At 44.0% G+C, this 26,793-nt stretch overlaps 1 protein-coding gene across 1 annotated transcript; it reads left to right on the top strand.

Annotated features, from left to right (window-relative positions):
* The first annotated feature begins 418 nt into the window (after positions 1-418).
* Positions 419-12,011, top strand: LOC112554698. The gene is made up of 5 exons (XM_025222664.1): positions 419-1,969; positions 8,170-8,388; positions 9,113-9,413; positions 9,802-10,512; positions 10,778-12,011. Exons 1-5 carry the CDS (start codon positions 967-969, stop codon positions 10,800-10,802), a joined length of 2,259 nt encoding a protein of 752 aa, XP_025078449.1. The 5' UTR covers positions 419-966; the 3' UTR covers positions 10,803-12,011.
* Positions 12,012-26,793: the final 14,782 nt, after the last annotated feature.

The following is a 26,793-nucleotide window of genomic DNA, read 5'->3' as shown; positions in this document are numbered from 1 at the left end:
CTTAGGCAGTGATAAACATTTCTGTGTGTACTTTTGGCTTACTGCAGCTGAAATGAAAGAAAGCCACGAACCTCAAGGGCAGAATCGGACCACGAATCGTTTTACAATAAAACATTTCAACATCTACCTTGAACCGAGGTGTTTCACCTGCCTTGAGATGTTCCAGCAGAGGGAGAGTTTCTGACAGATCGCCTTGACCCCAAAAGCATAAATATAAATGGCAATTGAGATACAAGAAATAATGTTACATGAAAATTGTATTATGTCAAGATTCTCTTTATTTTCCGTTGTACATTTAAATTCAAGATGTGCAGGTGTACAATATGAGAATTTTACCAGATAGCTTAACATATATAAATATGTAGTAACTGGAATATGTGTGTGTGTGGCCTGTGGTGGCATACAGTGAATTACTGTTGTATTTCCTGGAAAAGTTTACAGAAGAGTAAACACAGACAGACGTACAGATAAACATACAGGGAGGACACACACCAAGTCGTCTTGGCTGTAAATCATGTGGGAACTTTTTCTTTCCCCCGCGCACTGAATGGTGTAGGAGCCAGGAGCAAGTGACCAATCCCCGCTCGCCAGAGGGCGTCCCGAGTAACGCGATTGTGCGCTCGCCCCAGCGCGACGCCCTTAAAAGGGGGGACAAGCGGACGAACTTTGGACGGATGCTAACTCGGCTGCGACAACTCGCCTGCACCCTGCATTCTGCTCCCTTCCACAGTGGTCTTCATAAGAAACATTTCCTTCACTCCTTCGAGAGGTAGTCTTGTCTCACATCGCAGACTTCATCTACTGACGAGAAAGAATCGTCGAGGATATTGGACAGTGTTCTTCAACTTGCGTTCTAGATAGGTTGCAATATTTTCTTTGCTGACTTTTCATTAGCGCTTAAGGACAATTTCGGAGGACGGAGACTTTTTTTGCTGTTCTTACTAAGCGAGTTTTGTGGTCGAGAAAATGTGCAGGCCTGCTTCATTGACTATGATGTCCCTCCTCTTGGTGGTTTCCAACTTTGAGAATCTGGCGAACGCAGCTGATGTCAGCTTCCGGAAAGTGGAATTGCCGTGTACTGACCGCGCTGCCATTCAGTGGGTGAGAGACCCGGCAAACTGTGCTCAGTACTACATCTGCCATTTTGGCCAGCCCCTTGCCATGCCTGCCTGTCCCTACGGGCAAGTGTGGGGCATCAAGGCCAGGAACTGCGTGCCTGAAGACTCGCGCTGGAACGATTGCAACGAGACAGGGGAGGTACCCAAAGATATCACCAAGGTCCCTAAGATGAACGATTTTGAGAGCTCGAAGAAAACAAAACCGAACTTCTACGCACTGACGGTGTCCTCTCCAGACTCTATTATCGTGTCGTTTGAACCTCTGACCTCGACGACTCCTTCCTACCCTCATTCCTCTTCTTCTTCCACCCCGGTTATCACGAGGTCCCTCGATATTCCTTCTCCCCGGCCTTCAAAGAATTATTCTGTTTACGAGAAAGATAGCAAGAAGATCAAAACTGTTTACGGTGAAATCGGGAAAACCGGTAAAATCAAACCGTACCCGAGGACAGACAAGCAGGAGGTAGTGAAGGAGACTGCATCCCCATCAGTGGCCAGCCCCTTCCAGCCGTGGTCACCCAGAAGCTATCAGATGTACACCTTCTACACACAGACTTCGTCACCCGCCACGAGCAGTGTCACGCAGCCGGCCACCCCGGGTCCCGTCCAGTCGACGACAGTCACCGCTACGTCACTGCAGACGACGCCAGCTGTGTCAACCACAACGTCGACGTCCACCAGACTCGTGTCGTCTGCAGAAACCGTGACGGCGATGACGACGGCTGCAACTCTGGACTTGACAACTGCTTCTCCACCAACAACAGCAACAAGTCCTTCAGAAAGAAGACGGCTGACCTCCCCTAGCTGGTCACTAGCGCCCCTTGACGGTACTACCACAGCCCTTCCAGAAGGTAAGTTAACATTTTCTAGACACTTTATATTTGCTTTAAGCAAGTTACACCTTGTGAATGACCTGAAATATGTATTCGAAGACAATGGCATGGAGATATTTTTTAAAACTTGTTGGATATTATAGAGTGCGACATTAAAAGTCTTGCGCTTCCACAAAGGTCCTGGATACCTAAGTCGGGAGAAAGCAAGCTGTCCTGCTTGACATATACTGTTCATCTTCGGACCTAATCCATTGTTTTCTCACCCGGCTGCTTTGCCGTGGTTTAGATGTAGATGATCTATCGGTTAAATCCCTATTTTCTTCCTTTCTTCTGGGTCCATAGTTATGAGCTGGTTTTGTTTTAAATCTACTTCATATCCACAGTACTAGTACGCTGTTGCTGTTTGTAGCCATAGTTGTGGAGAGTACATCTGGGCGTGTTATCCAAGACAAGATCCACACAGGCACAAAGATAATCCTCAAGTAGTTTTATCTCTGATTCATAATTACTTCCAAAGGACTTTCTTTATTTTTCGTAAGTTCAGTCCGAACTCGGACGCTTGAACTAGTTAAACAAGTTGTTGATTTTGTTGTGAGTGGTTCAGTTCCAACCCAAGGTTACTTTGCGTTCTAAAATCTGTTGTTCCCTTATCATAGTCAACAATTATGATATAAGCAATGCCACCTTTGTAAAAGTACTTAAAAATATAAGGCACACAGGTATACTAAGCCAAACATCTTCAGTACCAATTATCTCACCCACCAAAAATATAAACTGTACTATTTTTGTTTGATTTTTACTTTTATCGTTAATCGCTTCTAAATTCAAATTTTTATTTTTATGTAAGGGAGAGGACGATAACAATATTCATTCTGTAAGTATGTAGATTACTGAAGACACTAAAAAACGTCAAAATAAATTTTATTTTCTCTCTCATCGCTTGAGAGTGTGAGACGGTAAGAGCAAGAAGCAGATCACAACACCGCGTACACTTTTTTGTTTATAACTGCAGGTTCGAGGATATTCTTTTTTTGTTTTTTGTCGGTTTTTATTTGGTGCTGGTGGGGTATATAACAGCACCTGTATCAAATTTACACGAACAGTCAGAAAATCACTTTACTTATTGTGAATATGTATGAGGGCGTGTCGTGTGTGTATATGCGAGCTCAGTGGTAAAAATCTGTCCTGTCAGGACAACTATCTGTGTTTTGGATGTACACCATTTATCTTTTAAGTTTGAACGACGAAAAAGTTCTTTTTTAAGTTTACGACTGAAAGATCTTTTTCACATTTGAAATAAGACCGATTTTTTTCTACACCCCTTCCTCTCTCTCACACACACACACCTTGGGCGCACCGTAGCTCAAACCACATTTCCTACACCTTCTGGCGATGACTTTACGTGAGAAACTGTTGCCCTTTATTGCACGTGGCATCCATATTGATGTCCGAAGCTAACTCATAATCTCCCTAAAGCTCTCATTCCTTGGATGCCTCGATAAACTGTCAAGTCCCGTCAAACATCTCATCTTCAGACACGCAGGTTGTCTTTCCATCCCCTCCTCACCTTTCCACTCTCTCCCCCTCCCAAGCACCTTTCGTTGCCTTCATGGCAATGAACTTGCAGAGGTCGACATGGAAAGGGGGACTGCACCGCGAGCCGGAGCTGAGGACGTTGTCGCAAAACACAAACGGAACTTGAATATTGCCCACGTGCAAACACCGATATCGCCCTCGGCAGCATCCTCCACTGCTTCATCACCATGGCGGCATCGCAGCCATGCAGCACCCCACGTGACACCCCGCGCGGGCTTTTCTCAGGTTGTTTGCGTGTGTGCTCGCTGCAAACAGCCAGCAGTTCGTCCAGACGTTCAAATCTGATGCCGCTACATCAAAAGACCATGGGAACGTGTGCGCGCGCCTCCTCCTCGGAGAGAGAAAGAAAAAAAGGTGTGGGATGGGGAGCGGTGGTAGATCGACTGACGGTAGAATAAGAGAGTGTGAAGACGATGGGAGAGACTAGACAGAGGGGACAGAAAAGGAGGACTTGAAGGAAGGGGTACTGGAAACAGTAGAAAAGAAAGGGTGCTGAAAAAAAGAGAAACAAAAACAAGGATTAAGGGTGCAACATTTGAAAGGGTTGAGCATAGCAATAAAGGGATTGCAAGAAAAAAAATTAGGGAATGAGTTTTATTTTGTGGCGGAGAGAATTAAACAAGAGAAAAGTAGAGAATCTTGCCACCGTCCCAATTTTAATGAGTTAGCTTAGTTCCCGGATGTATGTGTGAATCCTTGGTGTAGGTAGTTGTCTAAGTATGAGTAGGGAGGGCATTTGCTTGTGTCTCGTAAAAATCTTCCTCAAAAGGGTCTAGTTGGCCTAAGTTTTCGTCTTATTTCTTGGAGTTGCCTTTAACAAACTTTGGTCCTTCCAAGTTTGTTGTGACGATCCGCTGAAAACGTTTTACAATACCTGCTCATACTTATTTACATTTTTGTAAACTTGCAAACAAACAACTGCCTCTCAAATTCTTGATGTATTTTATTTATATTTAAATCCTATATGTCAGACATTTAATTGGTTGCTGTATCTTTATCTGGCCATCTAGCTAGCTATATATCGGGCAGGAGAGGGAAATGAAGGTATGTGGATCAGTTGTGAGTAGACATGGCGATGGAGGTAATGAGTATGTTCAAACAGCTGCGCTGCACCGGCCTGGGTACATTCAGGTTTGTTTTGTAAGTGCACAGCAAACATGTCCCACACGTTTCTCGCCATCATTTCACTGTTTCCCTCATAAAGGATGTAGACATTGCCGCTCTGTTTACTTGATACAGGTGTGGTGAATACCATTACAATAGGTGAGGGTATAGGTCCATTGCTGTCAGCCTCTGTACGTATTATGGTGCACGCGAGCGCGCGCACATATATATATATATATCTACAGCTTATAATTATTGTTTGATATATATATACACAACGAATATACATTAATTTATCTTTCAACTTAAATGTAACGTAGGACTACCAGCGGCTTGAAGAGACTTGACATTGATGCGTTAGAAAATATAAAGACCAATTTTGAAAGAAAAGAAAAGATTTGAGACTTTGACAATTTCTTCTGCACCTCTAAATGTTTAGGAAAGATGGTTGCTCTGTAATTTTGCTGGAAGGCGTATGTGATTTCTTTATTTCCTTGAACATTTTTGTGCCTTATCAATCTTTTCTGGGTTTTTTGTTTCCGAGACGGAGTCCGATGCAGTTGCTCCACCCTTGTCGTTAAATACCGATCTTTCGCATTGGCATTGAACTAGATTTTCTTTGGGAAAAAACTTTGTCGCCTGTTTCTAAGAATACCCGCAACAAGACCGAAGTTTCTCCAAGAGGAGGCATGGTTGTCGCTACAGGAATAGTTCCGACCCCAGGACCACATGCGTTTTTCAGCTTCAGCCCGTCCTCTCATTGCCAAGGGCTCCGAGTTACCCACAGTCCCATACCTTCCCCTGGCTCCTAGCACCTGCGTGTTTCTTTTTCTGGACCTTTTCAAATCCGTTTCCAAACTTCTCACCTAAGCCTCAGAAGGTCCCAAGGTCTGATGAGACTGAAGATCAACACGAGGTGGGGAGCAGAAACCGCGGAGACAGTGATGGTGTGTACCGATCTCGACCCTCGGAGTGTGGGCGAGTCGTCGTGCTGAAGATACTGTGACCTCTACATTCCAGGTGTGTCGTCCCTCTTTACTGGCGATGCAGGTGTGAAAAATACTTTCAACGCATGCAATTATTCTTGTTACCATCATGTGCTCCCTCTTCATGTTGCGAGTTCGTTTTTCTAACTTTATTCCTTTTTAGTTTCTCGGCGGTCTTCTTAAATTTTTTTTTTTTTCTTTCACACACACACATACATGTACATAACACCTACACATATAGGAGAAGTGGGAAACCAGTTATAATGTGCCTTAGGTTCCAAGTCTACCCTCATCTACAGGTGAAAACAAACTAGAAATAAAATGCTCCACGCTTAATCACTGCTTTCAATTTTAACATGACCCGTCATTTGATTAATTTTCAAAGCACTACTATTGACATTGTGGTTAATACTTTGAAATCAAATATCATAGCATACACATTATTAACAATAAGTTTATAGGACAACTACGTACAAAATGTCCAGAACCAAAGACAACCCTGCTACAATAGACTTTGTTGCTTCTGTAGTCCATATATATTTTTTTAATTTAGGTTTTTGGTTTCGGGCAAGGTTGGTCGAGGTGACACTACCATCGTCTTGACCTTATCGATCTTTCATCTTTTTCTCTTTTTTTTTTCTTTTTTTTTGTGTCCTTTTTATTTCTTTGTGATCCCACCAAATATTTGGTCGTGGCAGGTTACCGTTCGCATGCATTGCAGTGCACCACACTCCAGGTGCGCCGGACATATACCTGCACTGCACTGCACCTCCACGAGCTTAGGACAGCGGTGTGTACAGTTACCTGCATATTTACCTGCAACACGTGAGCAAAGCACGCATCGTCGCTTTGCGTAGACAACAATCGAAACCGATCCCAGATCTTCCTAGAATCCCGTTTGAACCACGTGACTATGTTTGGGTGGAGGGATAGGAGAGGGGCTGCAATTTGCTTGTCCACAAGCGTCTACATGTTTCAAATTATTTCAGACGGATTTAGCACCCTCTGCCTGAAAACTGCTTTGAAGTTTCTTGGCTAAGGGAGAGAAAAATACTTTTGAGGGAGAAGGATTTTCATCCCTCAAAGCCATCCATTGTCAAGTGCACTATTGTTTCCACGTCCGCCAGGTACCGTGCGTACAGGTTAGACTCAAACTCTTGTCGCCGAGCCTCGAAATAGTTCAGGATTTCAATTTGGATGGTTGGGGAAGCTGGGAGGGGCTGGCAGTCTCAACCATGCACGACTGCAATTCGTTTGATGGTGTCTCCTTTCGGCATCAGGAGAGAAAACGTGGGACACCAGCGCAACGACAAAAATAGTCGAGCACGTGAGCTGCTGGTGTGTCTCGTCCTCTTGCCTTTTTGGGTTGAGGGAGAAGAAGGGAAGAATAGGCAAAATATCTAACAGGAAACCTCATAGAACCCTGATGTTTCTTTTGTTATTATTATAAGGGATAATTTTAAACATCTACAAACACGCTTTACTTAAACACTGATGTGTAAGTATAATGTATAATTAATGACTTTTTTCTTTTGAAATGTACAAAATGTAAAAATAAAAATAAGTGTCGGACAGTATAAGATAAAGAACTAAATAAGTAACAATTTATGTGTAGCCACCCCTCCCTATCTCGCCATCGGTCTATGTTCGAAAAATGGCGAGAAAGACGATATGAAAAGGGTGTTTGATCCATGAAGGGTTAACTTAGGGGAACATCCGTTATTCCCCAAATGTGGCGAGAGGAGAACTTGTCGAAATAATAGTTTGTGATATTTAGATAGACTCATGAGCTAAGAAGACAGACTAAAAAAGAGTACCAACATCAGTAATCCCCAAATCCCTACCTATGGACTTCAACCAACAGCAGCCCTCCCCATTGTCAACAGCGCTGCCGAGCTGAAGCACTTGACTTCCTCCATCAAACAAGCAAGCAACGAACCAACCCGATGATGCTGTTCTCTCTTTCTCTCTTGCTTTCTCACTCACTTGCTCAATCACTACCAAAAAAAGAAACTTGTTTGGATCAAGACAACAACAGCTATTGACAGCACGAAATCCGGGCAGAAAATGACCGGTCCTTACTTCTGGCATGTGTACAGACTGTTTGGCCAGTCGCACGTGACCTAAGTCATCGAGGACCTGCTAATGGCGCCAGTTCCGTTGACACACAAGCGAGGAGCGACGAGGCCCAGCTTTCATTATGCCTCGACGAAAAATGTCCAACCACTTCCACCACCACAACCACCAAAAATATAATAATATAATAATAATAATAATAATAATAAATACAATAATGTGCATAGCATATTTTAACCGAGATATCTCATCGGGCTTATTATAAAACATTTCTTAAATTTATGCAAGACGAACCCAGAAAGAATTATTATGGTATAAGACTACGATGAAGGTATGTTGCGTTTACATCAGTCAGTTTGAGATGCCAGATTAGCTCCCTTTCTTAATATCCCACTTGTCACGCCCAGTGTTCTCTCCCTTTTATTTATTATTATTATTATTTTTGTTTTTTGCCAGGTCACCCTTGTCGTGCAAATCCCGGCACACTGGTCGCGTATCCTTCCAACTGCAACTGGTACTACAACTGCACAGTTGCGGCCCTTGTGCATCTCGACGGCCACGTGGCGGCGCTGGAGGAGGAATGTCGATATCCGCAACTGTTCGACACAGTGACGTCACGCTGCCGGGAGTTCATCAACGTACAGTGCGGCGACCGCTTTGAACCTGTTGACCCTTGTAAGATCAGTACACTGACCATAGCATCCTCCATAATAAGCATTAGAATAATAAGTTAGACGAAGAAGCAGAAGATGAAGTCAAAGTAGAGTTATCCGACAAAACTGCTTAATGCTGCTATTTAATGGGGAGATAATAAATCTGGAACTTTTATAAACTCTTTGTTAGAGGTGTAAAGATCGTTGAGGTGTTTGTCCAGCAGATGATCTCAAGTTATGTCTCCAGAGACCCTGGGCTATGGACCAGAGATGGCGCCACCCGGGAGGCACTGGCTTATGTTCTTATTTTATGTTTAACCCCCGAGACTAAATAGTAACGGGCTTGCGGCACATCTTTTAAATAAAAACTTTTACACATTTGTATATAGAAACATTTGTACATTCAATGTATCTATTTTTTCAAAAGTCATCATTTTCATCAGAAAAATATATGTGTGGTTGCGAAATCTTTTAGAATGAGTAATCCAGAAATGCATGTTCATTCTTCTGAAGTCAATAAACTGGGAATCTTCTGTACGACTGTTGCATGATGCACACCTTCGACTGACTGTTTTCTGGTCTGTAAAAAAATTTAAAGCAGTTTTGATTCTTTCATGTGCCAATCTCTTTGATAAGTCTAATTATCTGTGATAGCGCAATCCATGAAAATGTGAAAATAAAAGAAAGAAAGGAATTATTTATTATATATATATTAGATTTCCATCAGTTGACCTTTCTTCTCTCAGGTGAGTATCACAAGCTTCAGTGCCGGAGTGCAAACTGCATTCCATGTCAGAACCGCTTCGGAACGTGTCGGGGGAGGGAGAACGGCATCTACCCGTTCCACACGGAGCGCTGGACACCCACGTTCGTCACGTGCTACCAGCAGCGGAACATCGCGCAAGACGACTGCCAGCCACCCACCCCGATCTTCTCACCCGAGGTGCTGGACTGCGTCAGCCTCTTTGACGTGCCCAAGACACGGGGTGGCCTGCGGCCGGAGTGCTCTCTGAGGGAGGACGGAATCTACCCGGATGAACAAGGAAGGCAAGTCGAGGAATTTCTAAAACTAGTTCTTAACTAACTTTTATAACACTGCCTTTCTCCTCGATCTCAGCGCTTGCACGTGCTTTCAGCATCACCACAAACACGTGCTATAAGGTCACGAAGGCTGTGACCTCACATGGTGAGAGGAATTGTTGAGGTCCATAACAATCTTATGGGAAAGAATGTTGTATGTTCTGTCAGTCGTTGACCATCTTTATCTGGCGAATGACTTGTTGAAAGAGTGATGAAATAAAACAGGGACTTTGCGTGACTAAGCTAAAATATTAAACTAAAGATTTATTAAGGGAGGGATTGACTCACGGATTGATTGATTGATTGATTGATTGATTGATTGATTGATTGATTGATTGATTGATTGATTTCCTAGGTGCGGAATATTCTTCGAATGTCGCGGCGGAAATTTCACAGGCTACGACGAATGTCCCTCTGGCACTTCCTTCGACCCCTTGACCCTGCGCTGCCAACTGCTGGACCGTGCCACGCCCCCTTGCGGCGAGGGCCAGGACCCCTCCTGCACCGATCGTCACGACGGCTTCCATGCCGACCCCTACGGCCGCTGCCCTTACTACTTCGAATGTCGCAAGCAGCAGTTCGTGCGACATCTCACCTGCGACTACGGCTCCTTCGACCCCGTCACCCAAGAATGCGTCATCCCCGTCGAACTGATCCCGCAGCCCTGCGGCCTGCTCCCCAACCCCTGCGAGGGCCGCGCCTCCGGCTTCCACCCGGACGAGGACAGTCGCTGCCGCCACTACATCGAGTGCTCGCGGGGTGTCATGATCAGCAACGGCACGTGCCCTCACGGCACCGTCTTCAGCTCCATCAGCGGCCGCTGCGACCGGCCAGAGAACGCGCCGGCGCCGTGTGGCATGGCCCCGTCCTGCGAGAAGAGGGCGGACGGTCGATACCCGGCTCTCACCCGCGGCTGTAGTTTCTACTTTGAGTGCAAGGCGGAGAAGTTCGTGGGCCTGCGACAATGCTCGTTCGAGGATGGGGGCTTCTTCTTTAATGAGAAGACGAGCAAGTGCGACTTTCCACAGAACATTTGCCCGCCATGTGGGTACCGGTGGTGGGGCTGGTAAGTTGGTTCTCTCTTTCTGTCTGAGCATGCGTGCATGTGTGTGTGTGTGTGTGTTTTGAGATATATATATATAACAGCTGAACACCCATGCACGTCCTCCAGAAATTTCGAACTGAATTGTGATCAGTTCAACGGACATCCCAGTCTCAAGAAAGTTATAGAGGAGCAAAATGGACTTTACTTTGCATGGGTTTGTTTTAGTGATAGAATCACATATCACATGGGTTCACATCGGTTCACATACTCACCTTGTTTATTTCAGCGGCAAGAAATCTTTCTTCCGGTGATACGACTGACCTGCTCCTAGTGCCAGTATCTCCAACCATCGACGCCCTCTGCATAACGGAAGGATCTGGAACTTTTCCGACGGACGGTTTGCTGGACGGTCGGCATGCAGCAGTGTTCACTTTCAGCTTTGTGTTTGTCGTCAGAGGCTGACCTTTGATCTCAGTTTAGACATGGGATAGTAACGTCCAGGTCATCTTTGATAATGCTTTTCCTCCGCAGCTAACATTGTAGGATTTTTGAGATGTGTTTATTCCAACGCGCATGTCTTGAATGTCCTTATCTCTCTTTTTTTCCTTGTCTGTGCGTTTATTTGTCTTCTTTCTCTCCAGCCATCCTCCATCCCAACACCCTTTAAAGTAGAATGTTTGCTTAAGCTTTAGCCTTATAATAATCTTTATGAAGTGTACCGTCGCACCCACATCAGTCCATCGAAGTTCACCATGCATCATCATTGCCATTATCCTTTATCAGTGATAGAGCACAGACACATTTCAGGTGCGTGTCCATGGTTACAGCCGTGAAACTCGTGAATATCAACTTTCTCGCGAGCGAGGGAGTGTATGATTATGTATATATTGACACGTGCATCTACATCTCGTGTTTATAGTGTGTGTGTGTGTTTGCACAAATGCTTATGTTTGCGTGTGCAAAAGCGATTGTAAGAGCAGAGCGACTGTCAGAGACAAGGATGGAAAGAAAGAAAATGGAAGTGAGATTGAAGACTGAGATAGCGAGAGATGTACATGACTGTGTGAGATATTATGAATTACAATAGTACATTCTACATCTGTTTGTGTGATTTCGCGATATGTTTTCTTGTTATTAGGTGTAAAGCCCATTCGAAATTGCATTGCCCAATTGTACATACTGAAATTTACTGATGTACAGATACTTATGAGAAAAGCTTGCCTGGTTGCGTGCGAATGTATGACTACATGCATGCGCGAATATATATATATGTGTGTGGATATAAGCAAATGAGTGAGTGAGAGCAAGTGCTTCTATGTGTGTGCGTATGCATGCATGCCCATAGTGATCATAAGTAGCTACACAATTTTTTTCAAAAATATAACATAAAACTATTACTCTTACTGTGTTATTTTTGTACGGTCGTATTGAAAAGTTCTTTAAATCAAGTGTGAATGGCTCTGTGTATTCTAAGATACGTACATTGCACATGCACACATACACACACTATATCTCTGTCACTCCTATTTCCACACACACATATATATATATAAAACAAACACCACGCACTGGCACATGCACTGTGGGGTAAAATTGAGAAGACAATGCCAAGTGCTTCAATGAGTGTAGTTGCGGCCATATGCTCCACTGGGTGTGATTAGGAACAAGAAGAAGTCTGTCATAGGAATCCTTTAAAAATGGAAGCACAAACATATCTGACTCAAATCTTTTTACAAATAATAATAATACAGTCAATTTATGAATAAAATTAATGTAAAATGCCTGAAATATATATTACTATTATTATTTAAAACTATTTCGTGGTGCATTCACTGCTGTCTGCTCACAAGACTACAAACTACAGTTTAATTTGCAGTGAAACCCCCAATTCAACACTAAAGCAACACTCTACATGCTACACAGAGGCAAGCACTAAGGTAGAGTTGGAATGGAAGAGTAAAAGAAACACGCCTGGATTTGTTAATCCGCGCAGGTCCCTACATTCCTGCATTCACGAACGACCCACGAAAAGTAATAATTGATAAAGTCACTCACCTGGTGGTCGACCTGATTATCGTTTGATGACCATCGCCTAACTGCGGGCTTCATCTGCACGAAAACTATTGACCCTCCACACTCCTCAGGGGGGCTTCTCCTCCCTCGAGACCTGACGTCATGGGTGTCGTTGAACTCACCCCCCCCCCCATACCCCTGATTGTGAAAAGATTGCGATTGATGAGATGAGATCAGGCGATCACCAAAGTGAGGCCGCGGCTCGCACGACAACCGATCGTTTCGCAATAGCAGCAAAAGGAGAAAATGGAAATCAGCTGCCATCATTATCGCCGGTAACCGGAACACGATGACGTCACAGTCCAGACCATTTCTGAAAAATAAAAACAAAAAATCAGAAACCTTTTCAAAGTATCAACATGTCAAAGTTCATTCAAAGTTCACCTATGTCAACCTGCTTCTCTTAAGAGTGCCTGGTGTATCCAGCGTGCAATACGAATATTGTTCTTTCTTAACTGGACACATATGTGAGAATATGTAACGATACTGGAAAGCTTTGTTTTATATGACTAGTATTTCCTAAAGTGCCTCCTGTTATGAGGTTCCTCAAAGCATAGCTTCTGATTTAAGATTAATCTGTTAATATCAGATCGGATCTGTAATAATATCAAAATATCTGTAACGTGTAAAAATATTCATCATTTTCTAAAATTATTGTCGAATTATTTCCTTTAATACCTGTCCTCTCCTCCACAAATAATGAAATTTGTGGAAAACTAATCAACCAGATTTAGTGGCAATGTATGTTTTCTGAGTTTCTGGGCTAAAAGACCTCAGTAGGCAATAAGTAAACAGATAAATAACCGCTATATAATTTTAAAACAATTCTGTGTTGCTGCACATTATCGCTTATTTACATCTTATATAGGAACCAAATTATAAATGTTCAACCAGCTCAAAGACTGTATAGGCTTTATTGAATGTTATGATTGCTCAGTAGACAGGTATTAAGTTCATGTCCTTACCTCTACACACATTTACCCTTAAAACAGCATTTACTTATCACTATTTATAATTATATTATTTTATAGAGCGGACTCAGTAGAATAAGAGGAATGGTATCCCTGTTATCCAAGCCATATCAGGAGCGAGGTTCATTCGATTTTTTTAAACTCTGTTTCCCGTGCACAGCAATAATAATGAGCAATGGGACATAACTCTACTTGTATTTTATTTGCAGTGACTGGTACCAACTGCAGACACCCGTAAAAAAAGCCACCCACTGGTTAAAAAAATGAAGATCAGATACAAAAAATTCTTGTGACAAATATAAAGTAATTATGTCTTTGAACGCATAAATTGTGGAAGCGTAATTACGTTTAGTGCATCTCAAAGGGGAGTAACTTTGAAGGTCATGTCTAAGTTTGCAAACTATGGTTGCCTCCCTTGGACCAATGTGAACACCGACTAGTTCGCTGATGAATTGTCTCTATCCTCTTGACTGACATGTTAGTTATCAGTGGGACATACACGATTATATTCTGGTTTTAAAATCTGACAACAAAACGGAGGTACGAAACAGAGAACTATAATTAAAATTAGCAATAGCAGTCCAAGTGAACTGTATGCTTCGTACACCATAAACAATAGAAAGGGTAGCATGAATGAAAGCGCCACAACAAATATTAAGTTCACATACCCTCTATCTGCATCTCTCTTACCTAAAAAAATAATAATTCAATTAAGAATGTAATCCTTAGCACACTTGTATTCTTAACACGTATAAGAGACCTATACATCACACTCAACATTTTTATGGTAATGTCATGTATTAAGATTTGTAAGAAAGAGAAAGACAGAGGACAGAAAAAAACTGGAACTACAGAATGCAATAAGAAGCGACTAAGGTAGTGTAAGCTAAAATAAACAAACAAAAAAAAGGTATTTTCTTAACTGGTGTCGATTCATGCGCCAGTTTATTTTCAAAGGGAGGAGTGAGGGTGAGTGATGGGTGTAGGGGGTAGGAGAGGTAAAAGAACACGTGGCATGATGCTTCTTTGAAACCCAGCTCGTGAAGAGAGAGCCACCGGGTGCTACGTCGATGAAATATTTTTTTAGCTCTCAGCAGCCACCATCCCCAGTGTTTTCAAGCCACCGCCGTGCACAAATACAACCTCGGGACTTCTGCGGCATGTGCGTTGACATACTTCAATGCAACCGCGGTTAAAAACGATCCATGACCGACACGAACAAGACCCCACCAGCGGGAGGTACCCTGAAGGGGTTTTGTTCTAGCCTCCGGGATTATGCATGGAACACAGAGGCAAGCGTGAGTAGTCTTGTGGCTTCAAAAGGTTTCGAAAGCAGGCAGCTCCAGGTGGAGGTAAGTTTGTAAAAGAAGGATTATAAATCACCGTTGAATCGCCGAAATTTTAACCCTTACAAGTCTTTGCTGTCAGGTGAGAATGAAGGCCGAGGACTGGTCTGGGGGGCATGTGAGTTTTGTTTTTATATTCGTTTCTTCTCAAACGCGACACCTTTGTTGGGTGAACTTATCAGAGGAGAACAGAGAAAGAGAAAAGATTCAGAGAAAGACAGAAAGGCGAAGAGAGTGAGAGAGCCGCATGCATGGCTGTTCTCGCATGCTTGAGTGAACAAATGCATCGCCTGTTTGTCATGCCCTATCTGTACCTTCTCCATTGTATCGCAGAGTTTCCAAGTCTGACACTGATGAAGCCTGAAACCTGACCAGCAGGACAGCCCAGCCTTGGCACGTGCCACGTGCAAACACGCTTCACTGCTCTTGCGCAGTTCCACTCCCGTGGTCACGTGCCGCTATCTCATTGGCCAGCATCGCGGAGCCGGTCGCCACGCGAGAAGTGACAGCAACGAGCGTCACTTGCAACTAACGACTGACCTCCGCGCTTGATTAAATGTCAGTGTGTGGTGGCATCGCAACATTCTTCGACCCTCGCGCACAACCGTCGCCCGGAAATTATGTTTCAAGCTTTTGTGTCCCTCCCATGATCGATCGTGCATAACGATTGTCCAAACTATCCGCGGAAACAGTCGCACTTGCGTTGCTGAAAATTGCTTCAATCTACTTTCCCGGACAGAGTCCCTTCGACCCTCTCAACGACCAGGCCTCGGTATGATTTATGACAGGGTTGGTTGACAAACACACACACGGGGAGCGTTGTCTGAGACAAAGTACTTCAACAACAAGAACAGTCACGACAACAATACATCTACTCGGACTCCTTTTACGAAATATCTTTGATTTCATAAAATGTTAATCTTTTATTATCAAAAACAATCTTTAAGATGTTTTAAATTTTTATTTTATTTGTGCTTGCTTGTGAGCAATATGTAAAAAAAAATTACGGCATCTGATAATTTATTAATAATGAAATTACATAACTTAGTATTTTATTATTTTTTAATTTTTTTTGAAGACGCAAGAGAAGGAATACGACCTAGAAGCTTTATTTATTTACACATCCATATGCTAAATTATTTTTCACATTGATGAGCTAAGCTTTGCAAATCTCTCGTAAATTAAAAAGTAGACAAAGCTATATACAGTCTGTCTGTCCAGAAAACATTGGTATCAGTCACAAGGTCTGTAGAAAGGACAGTGGTTTATTATTTTTATTTTTCCTCGTGTACCCCAACAAGAATACCTATTGTGTCGGTAAATACATATTTTTTACTTGTGATTAGAGTGTGTGGGCCTCAGCCCTTTGCTGGACCCTCGTTAAACCAAGGTGGGGCGGGGAAGCATTCTCCTGGCTTTCCTTACTTTTCAGCTGTTTGCGTGTCGCTGCCCACTAACAGTCGCCGCCTGCTGATTATGTCCCCTACAACGACCCCCAGGGTCTCGGGCCCAGCGGAAATGAGCTCATACTGCAGGACATATTTCGTCATTTCCGGTTGCCAGAAACATTCTGCACGGATCAAAAACAAGGCGTAATTCCGACTGTCGTTAAACAGAGAGGGTATTTAATCTGAGGAGTGCGTTAGAAAGGAAAAGGAGCAGGCGTATCAAATGACCTCGGTCCGGGTTGCCGAGCATTATGGGAGACAGCGTTTGTCGTCTGACCTGATACCCTGCAGGACGACTGCCGTCAGGACCAAGCTTTTTGTGGGATGTGGGAGGGGGAAGGTGGGGGAGGTAGGGAGGAGAGAAAGCACGCCAGGAATCGGGAGAAGAAATATGCGCAACACGGTGCCAGCCCCACTCGTCTATCTCAACATCGCCTTTCCTCGTCCTCAGGTGTTCAGTTATCGACAAGCCCATCACAGTCGTGACCTATACAGCAGAACGGTATCACATCATTTAACGAGATGGCCAACACGCACGTGCATTTACACACACGCATACCAGGGGTGTAGAAACTAAGGGAAGAAGGGTACAGGGGGATAGCGCCACCTCAAAAAAAAACCAAACAAACAAAAAAACAAAAAAACAAAAAACAAACAAACAAAACAAAAACAAAATAAAACAAAAAAACGTAAGAGGTAAGAATGTGAACGTCGTTCACTGTCAGCACGGAATTTGAACCCCACACCCCAAGACCGAGCATCTTCCTACGCCACCATTATACACACACACACAAATAATGCAATAGTGCGCTGCACCAAGGAAGGTGGGACGGAGAACGTAACCTCCAAATTTCCCCCTTTCTTTTATCTACTGTTTTTCCTACAAGAGACAAGATCGCCCACGCGTGACGACAGCTACAGTTTCCTCCTCCTTCTCCTCTATTCCCTTCATCCCTTCCCCGTCCGTTCGTTTGGCAGGTTTATGCCTCCGGGCTAGCCTCGACACTGTGAGAGTAAACAGCAAGGTGGGCATTCTCTCTCTCTCACACACACACACACGCACGCGCCCCGATCACACACAATGCGTTCTCCGAAGTTCACACGTCCATGCGACTGCACGCAGCCTGCCGCCGCACAAAGGAGGGAACTCACTCGCTACAGTAGCTCGCGTTACCCCGTGTCCTCGGTGAGCACAAACACAAAATGTCTTTGTAGACATGAGCCCCCCTTTTCCTCAGCATGATCAGTGATGCTGATCAATGTCGTATCTGTGATATATAGTGATTCTCCCGTGTTTAATATAATGGACTGTGGAGTAAGAAGGTCTGTGATTCGAAACCTACGGAAGCCTGGGACTGGAAAAGTCTTTTTTCTTAACCAGGACTTTCCAGGTGAATCGGGTACCGGAAGTAAAGATAAAAAACCGACTGGAGGAGAGAATTGGGTTCTGTTGTAGACACAGTAAACTATTCATGTTGACTGTCCCTACGTTAACATCATAGCAAAGACACTCTTTGCCTTTCGTTTTACCTGACAGTAAGAAGAACTTACGGATGGCTATTAAATGGATAGCATTTCGCACTCTCTCTTCCTAGATTTCTCGACATCGTTTTGATGTTTCCCTACGGTCCTCGTGGAGTTTAACACTTGACAACGAAGACGATAAATGCTTCTCGGCACCACGCGAACTTGAATCCAAAGAACTTCCGGCGTCCCTTGCCGCCCGCGACCTTGACCCTGCTTACAAGGCGAGACACAGCGATGACAGGAAGCTGCTTCTGCTTCACTGACCCTCGCCGTCTTGATCGGCCAGCAGGACAGCACCTAGCGGCGGTGAGATGGACGGCAAAATGAGTGAACTCCCTCGACGAGACGACCTCCCTTTTGGCTTCATTTCTCTGGACTTTTAGCTTGTCACTCCACCACCCACAACCTCACCCCGACCCCCGTCTCGTCGTCTTCGACGGCCAAACCACACCACCCTTAACTGACAACGGGTCACGCTCCGCTGACCCTTGTTTATCGGAGCGGTTCTCCGAGACTCTTCCGCCTGAGCGCCAGTCAAAAGACAGTCCGGGCGCAAGATGGTTCCCTCGCCTCCGTACGGTGCCAGCGAGCCTGCGGACCTTAAAGACTTGTTCGCTGGAGTGGATGGCATCTTGACATCGAAGACAAGACGGGAGACCACTCTCTTCCCTTTCGCCCCCCACACGTGGGCAGTGTCTGGACAGTCAGGGAGCGACTAAGGTCACGAGAAATCATCTGAGGTCTTTGTAAAAACTGTTGTCGGAAGCTGTCATAACTGAGGTCAAAGTTCACTGATTTCTTTTCTTCTGGAGACCGCAGGAATTTGAAAATATTTTAAGAAGAATTATTAGGTAATAATAAAAAGCTTTTTAGTGAGGTACATCATTCTCTAATGATTGGGTGAAACTCTATGTAAGATCCTATTCCACAAATCTGTGTGCATAAACCCCTTCTGTTCTCGAGATACACGCTTACCAATGTCAAGCACCGAACGAGATAAAAATTGTTAGACTTGTTTACAGACACGTGATAAACCTAATTAACATGTTGTCCTAATTCTCCTACTGAACGAGGCTTTCAAAGAATAACCGTATCCACGTACAATCCTGGTGTCAGTGTTGTTCAGTCCTTTCTATGGGTGGTCATGTTTGTATCTCGAGAACGGAAGGGGAGTATTCAGCCAGATATGGGAACTAATATCTTGCACCGAGAGTAACCCAATCATTAAAAACCAATTATTGTGTCCCACTAGTCCTTTAAAGCAATGGCATTCGATAAAAAGTAGAGATCCCAGTGAGTTGTATTTTAATCATTTTAATGTAATGTAAAAGTTAAATGGGAGTGTTTGCCAGCACGCGGCCATGAATATTTTCATGTCTTCCGTGTAACCTGGTACAAATGTAGCCAAGTGTGTCCGGGTGGATGGCTTGTCCTTGCATGGCTGTCCCCCCCTGCAGATCGCCAGTCGACAGACGATCACCCTGACAGCACGTGCTGGCCGCCCAGCAGCGACACCAGGCGTCAAAGACTGGCGACAGCAGACGGCAGGAACTCTCGCGAACAGACCGTTATCTCCCGCGATATCGAGGCACGTGCGGCGAGGCCGTGCAAGGGGAGGCCACTCACGCCGACACGCAAGCTAGATTGGCACCTGGCAGGATAGGTTGCGTGCAGCCTTGCTTTTTATGACAACTTCCGGTCAGACGGACGATAGATTTTTATTGGCGCATTGTTGTGTAAATTAGGTGAACGCTTCTACGCATGAGGTCGACAGCGAGTGTACGAATGAACAGACGGACTGACAAACACACAAACACACACAGCCACCAACCCCAGTACACACAATCTCGCGCAAAGACACCCACATGCATATATGCACATACAGACACCCATATACACGTATATACATATGTCAAGACAAGTATAAACACACACACCTATTTACCCATCCACACACTCACACACACGTTCGCGCAATCACGTAAAGGAAGCTCACGTTTCTTCAGTGAGAGTATACTTATATATATATATCTTCCATATGTAATATCACGTTCAATAAGATTCTCTCCAAAAATAACAAATAAGGTAAACTCGGTATTATTCATGTTTTCTTTGTATTTTTGAATAGTTGTAAATGTTTACAGCAGCGTTTGTGTGTGGGTGAGAGGGAGGGTAGCTGTCATCCTCCCCAGCCTTCCTTTGTGTTCTTGTGTCATTGAACTCAAGTCTGGTTCGGCCGACGATATCATGAACACAATGTTCGTAACAATAGATAAAACGACACATAACAATATATTATCACGAACAATGTACCCACAACAACAGATGAAACGGCAGATAACAATGCACCGGCATGAGACATGACATGACATCAGCTTCTGTCGCTTGACGAGGGCGAGCAGACGATCCTGGGGACCCACGAAGCAGGTGACTAGGCTGTGAACGAAGTCGCCAATCTTATGCTCCTGAGTGAGTGAGTGAGTGAGTGAATGAGTGAGTGAGTGAGTGAGTGAGTGACAGATATTCGTTTTGGAACTGTAGCATTATTCAGGCCACTCAAACAATTTTTTTCGTTCTCGTTTTCGTTATCTATCTTTCTATCTAGTCTATATAACTACCACGAGAAAGCTAGTGGTCTAAGCACGCTCAAAAGTTTACTGTTCCAGAAAAATCCTCTGTAATATTCCGTAGGATGTGCGTTATGACCCCGTCGTAATGGAGTCGTCTCTAATTCTCACTGGACAGTAAATCTCTGTCCAGTTTCCTCTTCCACCGATTATGATTTTACACCTTTGGAGCCCAGCAACATCACCTTTCAACCCCCGCATCCCACCCGCCAGGAGCGCGCACACAGGAGACGCACGCGCTCGCGCACACCGACTCATTCACACACATGCACGCTGCATTAGCGCGTGTCCACGACCTCGCTGCCTCTCCCTCTTACTTCGTCGTCTGGAAAATTCTGATTTCCCACTGGGCTACAAAGCTTCGAGTTTTTGATCGATAAACAAAATATCGCACGGTGGTTAAAAATCCTCAATTTGTCCTGCCTCCCTGCTCCGCCGGCCTTTCATCCGAGGGGTTAAATTAGCCGCGGTCATAACTGTTCTCATAACATTGAATATTTCCCCGTGACTCACCAATTACAGGCAACAGATCAGGCCAATTACTCTTTATCTCTTCCTTTCCTCCATCAAGCGGTGTCTCGCTGTGATCCGGTTTGCTGTCCGTCACTTTTCTCTTCCTTTTTTAAATATTATTTTCCTTTCTTCACGTTAAGATTCCTCTTTTCAATAAAACTTGTATATACCTATTCAGTTTTATACTTTGGTATATATATATAAATGTCTATCTTTTCTCTTTCTTCTCTCTCTCCCCCATCTCTTATGTCTCCTTCTAGTCGACCTGCTCTTAAAGTTCTTTTAGTCTATAACCTCTGTTCATTTACCTTTTCTCATCACACTTCGATCAGTCCGGCATCAGGTACAGATAGAAACCATTAGACCAAAGTGAGTGTGTCCTGCCGGCCTCCACGTGTTAACAAAGGACGTTTTGTACCTGTACAATTGGTGACGTCACTCACCCGGATGAGAAAGGACTTCTACCGGAACAAACGGTCACTTGTTGTCGTTGAGAGCCACCCGCATCTAAGGATGAACTGGCTGAGTCCTGAGAGATACAGTATCATGGCTTCCGGTAAGAAACTTAAATTAACCAACATCCACCTGCGTGATGCACGATTCTGTTAAGTCGTCTTACCTGTGGGTACTTTCTTGATGGTTTTACTGGCTAGGGGTAGGACGGGTAGGATCGGTTTGCGTTAGTCCGGCACGCAGGAAAGCAGAGTTGAAATTTCTAGAATCAAAGCTAAAACTGTACATGCCGCCCACAAGACAATTAGTAAAAAGCTTTTACAAAATTTATTTTTTGCATGTTGTTTTGCTTTTTATGGCAATCACGAGCTGTTGTGATAAACACGTGACGTAGGTAGGTAATTAATTCTATTTTCGCAGATGAAGTAGGTATTATGTTACATTATCAGTTAATCCCTGAAGATGATCTGAGAAAATGAAAATAACAATTTTACATTACCCTCACAAACATTCACTAATTTACTCACACACTCACGACCCTTCACGTGAGTCCTTTACCTGCCTGCAACTTTCAATAATATTTTTAAAAGGTTTGAGTACAAACTCATATTCTCTCTCACTCCCTCTCGGATAAAGTCAGTTGATAATACTAGCTATGGCATGAGACAGTAACACTGACATTACAGAAAGGAAATAGGTTACACCGTTACACCATAACTGAGCAAACTACTGCAGATGGCGACACCAGCGTCAGGGCCGGCCACTCTGCCGTTGCACGTGACAATAACCGGAAATTGCAGGAACAAACTTCCCAGCCTGCCTCGCAGATGAAAGTCGTTGGCATGCCATGTTTGTGGACGGAATGCCAGAAATTGCATCTTTTGTTGCCTTGGCTTCAGTCCTCCGATGACAGCAGCCTGGGCCCCCGGGGTGTAGTCCACCCGCTTGCCACTAGGTGGCCATCTTTATACTCAGTTGACTGGCTTTTCATCGGCTGGCCAGGGGACTGTGATCCACTTTAGTCAATGCCAGTGTTTTGTGGTCTTTGTCCGTTAGGTCCTGAGATCGTCATGGCGAGGTCGGTTTATCATCATGGTTATCACTTAGCAGTTCGTTGACGACACAAACACTAGCATTCTAAAATTATCTTCAATAAGTTTCATCTACAGCTAGTAAATTATTGTTCTCGCAGCTGGTTTGTAAATTATTGCAGGCTTTTGTTATTTATTTAGGTTTGTTTAAAATTGTCCTCTCTTTGTGGTATTGGGTAAACAATAATGTTTTTTTCTCGAGATATATTTTCGTCCACATGGATTCTTACAAGATTTCTTATTTTATCATCCAGTCCTTTGAAACACCAGAATATTTTCCCACCTGTTGCTTTATTGACCATACTCTACTATCGCATTATTCTCCTTGTTTTGATTGTACTTTTTATATCACTGTCTTATGTTTACTTTTAGCCAAGCTTGTATGAGAAAATTGTATAGTCAATTGTTTATTGGATATAATGTCAATTTCTACATCCCCTCAAGGGGTAAATGAATATAATGTCTAATGTTGACTGGATTTAAATTTGAGAAAAGCAGTGAAAGGTGGGGCCAACCAAAAAACCGCCCAATCCGTGGTTTGACAACAGAAGATAGCTCTGTCTATCCGATATCCAGGGGTGGGCAATTAATTTTCCCAAGGGGCCGCATGATAAATTGGGATGGTTTTAGAGGGCCGGACTAATATAGTTAACTCAGTTTTACCCAATACTGTATATATAGTATATCTACTGGCGGGCGGGCCAGCAGGCGGGCCGGTCAGAGACAGGAGGCGGGCCGGATGCGGCCCGCGGGCCGCCCCTTGCCCAGGTCTGGTCTATCGCGATGATCAACGAACACCTGTCTTATCATTTCGACATCATCTTAGGTAGTAGGGTCGTTAGGAGGTTTAGTCGATGTGTGGTCATAGAACATTTTGTTGTTTATTATTATCTTTATCAAGTATTCTGTACTATACAGCATTGTACGTATTATAGTTTCATACCGACTTCTAGAGCAGTTTGTTTGTTTAGACAAATACTGTTTACACAGACAATGGGTAATGGTTTACACTATAACGATAAGGAATTTTTCAGCTCCATTACAATCGTACGTGAACACCATCATGTGTGTATATCTATATACTCTCCCTCGTTACCCAAAACATTATGATGCGGGATGTGACTGTAGTTACTAAGTAAAACATCAGATGAGATTATTTATACATATTGACCTCACAACATAAACAAGACCGCATAAAAACAACTTGATAAAATTTTCACTCTTATTTATTTAGATATTTATTTGCTTAATTCCGTGCTTGTTCTCAATCCCTCCCCATCTAAAACATAACTAAATGTCAGTGAAAAAATTAAAAGAACAACACCAAACTGAAAGTTCTCATCAACCATGGCCACGTCTCGCGGCCTAGTTTTTTCTTTTGTCTCCCAGCGCGTGACTCCGGGCGCGCGCGAGCAATGAAATCAGATGACTGTGGACCCCCTCGTGGATTAAAACGAGACAACCCCCGCGGAGGCAGCGTGGCCGCGCCGCGTGCCGCGCTCTTGACGTCACGCGCTGACCACGCGCCGCGCGTGCTGCCGCGGCCCTAATTAGAGCGTCATGACCGCCTCGCGCGGCGCGAGCTCCTCCACCCGTCACGTGCCGCACTTGAAAAATATCTTTGTCTTTCGATGAAAACAAATGAAAAATTTAACCTTCGTTTTCTGTAAATAATACCCGGCCACCGCCAGCTCCCCCAGCCCCTAGGGGCCGGGAGCTCTTTGACGCTGGAGATGAAAACGCGTGTTGGCTAGTCGAGACAAATCCTTTTGGTGTGGGTGGCACTGCCGTTGTCCCTTTTTTGCCGAGGTCAGCAGAAGAGGACACGGACGGGAGGCGAGTTGCCCTCTCTCTCTCTCCTCCCGGGTCAAGGGTCAAGTTATTAGTATGATCACTTTCACTTGGCCTATCTTTTCTCTTGTGTGACAATGAAGCGAAAAATAACATGACTCATATTTCGGTTTCGCGGGCGCGCGCACGGCGGTGTGTGAAGATTTCCCATGCACAGATGTGAGTGCAGATGAAAAATATGATTTATTCCCTAATTTATTGTATTACCTCCGGCTTTGCTGGTGGTCTAGGGCGTGTTTGGGCAGCCCAGCCGCTAGAATCTGAAAGATTATCATCAGCTGATATTCGATAAAGGAAAATAAATGGATAAAGGATATTTCAGGCGAATAGTTTCTATTTTATAAGCAGGAACTATTCTATGACAGGAAGATATCGTGTAACTGAAAAAAATGCTTGAATGAAGGCGGAACAATGGCACAGATATTCTTTGAAATATTGCAATCTTACGACATATCTATATATATCAGCCGTATATAAAAAAAAAACCACACACACACACACACAGGGGTAGAGAAAACCGGAGTGCGCCAGGTAAAAACAACACCATCGCAAAAAAAAAAAAAAAAAAAATAAAATGGCAAACTTTAGATACGAACCCACAACACCCGACCCTGACTATCGTGGTGATAAGCTTTAGCCACCGCAACACCAACCAACCTCAATCAACACGAGTTAAGAAAGCCACCCATGTGTCTGGACACTGAGATTGTAGATTTTATCAGCGATTATCTGCAAACCCTCCCTCGAATTCGAACCCCTGCTCTCAGTGTACCATCACTCGCTCAAACATCGTCGCCTTACACGAGTTAGTCTGTAGAGGAGAACAACTACAGCAACAACTAAAATAAGATTGGAGCAAACAATTTGTTAAGATCAGTATATAGGTATCGATCATTGCCGATGATCTTACCTGACAGAACATGCAAAATGACTGGTGAGGGGTGATTAAGAAAGGGGAAGGAGGAGAGAGAGAGATAAGAGCAAATGAAAAAATGCATTGCACATTCCGTTTGCTCAATGCCCGTACTTTTATTTTCTTTTTTTTTTTTTTTTTTTTTTTTTTTTTAGTCATAACGGGCAAGACTCCTGACCCGGGCGATGTTTGCTGTATCATCACTGCCAGCTCTCCTGAATCCGTGTGCTGCCGCTTGGCGGCGCCGTCAGTCGAAGCAGAAGAGTTACTCACCGCGAGGTTGTAAAAACCGCGAAGCAGAAGATTCGATCTTGCCCGCTGCTCGCTCCATTGACCAAAGGCTCCGCCCGTCCTTTGGAACTCCGAGCCTGCGGTCCTCTACTGGATGCCAGCGCTGGATGCAGTTGACACATTCAACCACGAACTGCAGTGCCATTAGTCGAGAGTAGACAACCTCTTTCAGGTTGTATATGTTATATATGTCTTTTACGCTCTGTGATATATTGTACTTTTTCTTTCTAGCGAAAACAACAGTTACAATATTACATGTTTTGAAGTCAAGAGCAGCTCTGATCAGACTATGGGTGAAAGGTCACCAGCAATATTCTGTTGGACGCCTTAGAATGTAGTGACTCTGATCTCATGCACTCCTGGTGTCGAGGCAATCACTGGAATGGCCGCATTGGCCTGCTTTCTGCCATCCACCTTTTTCTATCCAGTTTGGATCATTTCCGTCGAGAATTGATCAAATGAGCAACGGCCTCCGCCCCCCGACCTCCCGAAGTTCAACGTGGGTCCGGGTCACAACGGACTGTGTATCTGTGTCGGGGCCTTCTTAAGCACAAGTGAGAGAAAGCACTTCCAGAAATTAAGACCTCGGGAGGCAGGTCCTGCGCACACTTCACGAGCCACGCTCAGTAGAGTGAGAGGTTTTAGCACCTCCCACAAACCTTTGCGGGCCTGCGACCTCAGGGCGGAAGTGAACATTTTGGACATGCGTGATGGTAGAATGTTCAGCTACCGAAGTCTCTTCTAAAAATACAAAAAGTTGTTTTTCGGTCAATTTTTATTTAGAGAAATCTGTAAGTCGAGCATGTCGATGAGAAAGTGTGATAGAAATCGGTTTATTGATACTTCCTCGGTTTTTGATTGAAGATTTTTTTTGATCGTCTTTGGCGAACTTTAGCTGCTCAAAAGGTGTCAGAAATTATGTACGCTATTCGAAATACAAACTTTAGTTCTGAGTTTAGTATTCGAGACACGAACTTCAGCTCCGAGTTGTCATCAGATCTCAATCCACGATTACTCATCTGGTCCTTTATGAAGGTAAGCCGTGTAAACCTTTCTCTGCTGGAATCGTTTGAAATTTTTTCGCAAACAAAAACTTATAGTATGAATCATTCAAGATGTTGTTGTCGTGGATTTAATCTTCACTTCTGACATCTCCTGCGCTGAACTCACGTGCGAACTATGAAGTAAACAACTCCCA

This window comes from Pomacea canaliculata, linkage group LG13 (genome assembly GCF_003073045.1).
Source record: "Pomacea canaliculata isolate SZHN2017 linkage group LG13, ASM307304v1, whole genome shotgun sequence".
Taxonomy (NCBI): Eukaryota; Metazoa; Mollusca; class Gastropoda; order Architaenioglossa; family Ampullariidae; genus Pomacea; species Pomacea canaliculata.
Note: the sequence above shows the minus strand (reverse complement) of the source record. Positions and strands in the feature narration are given on the sequence as shown.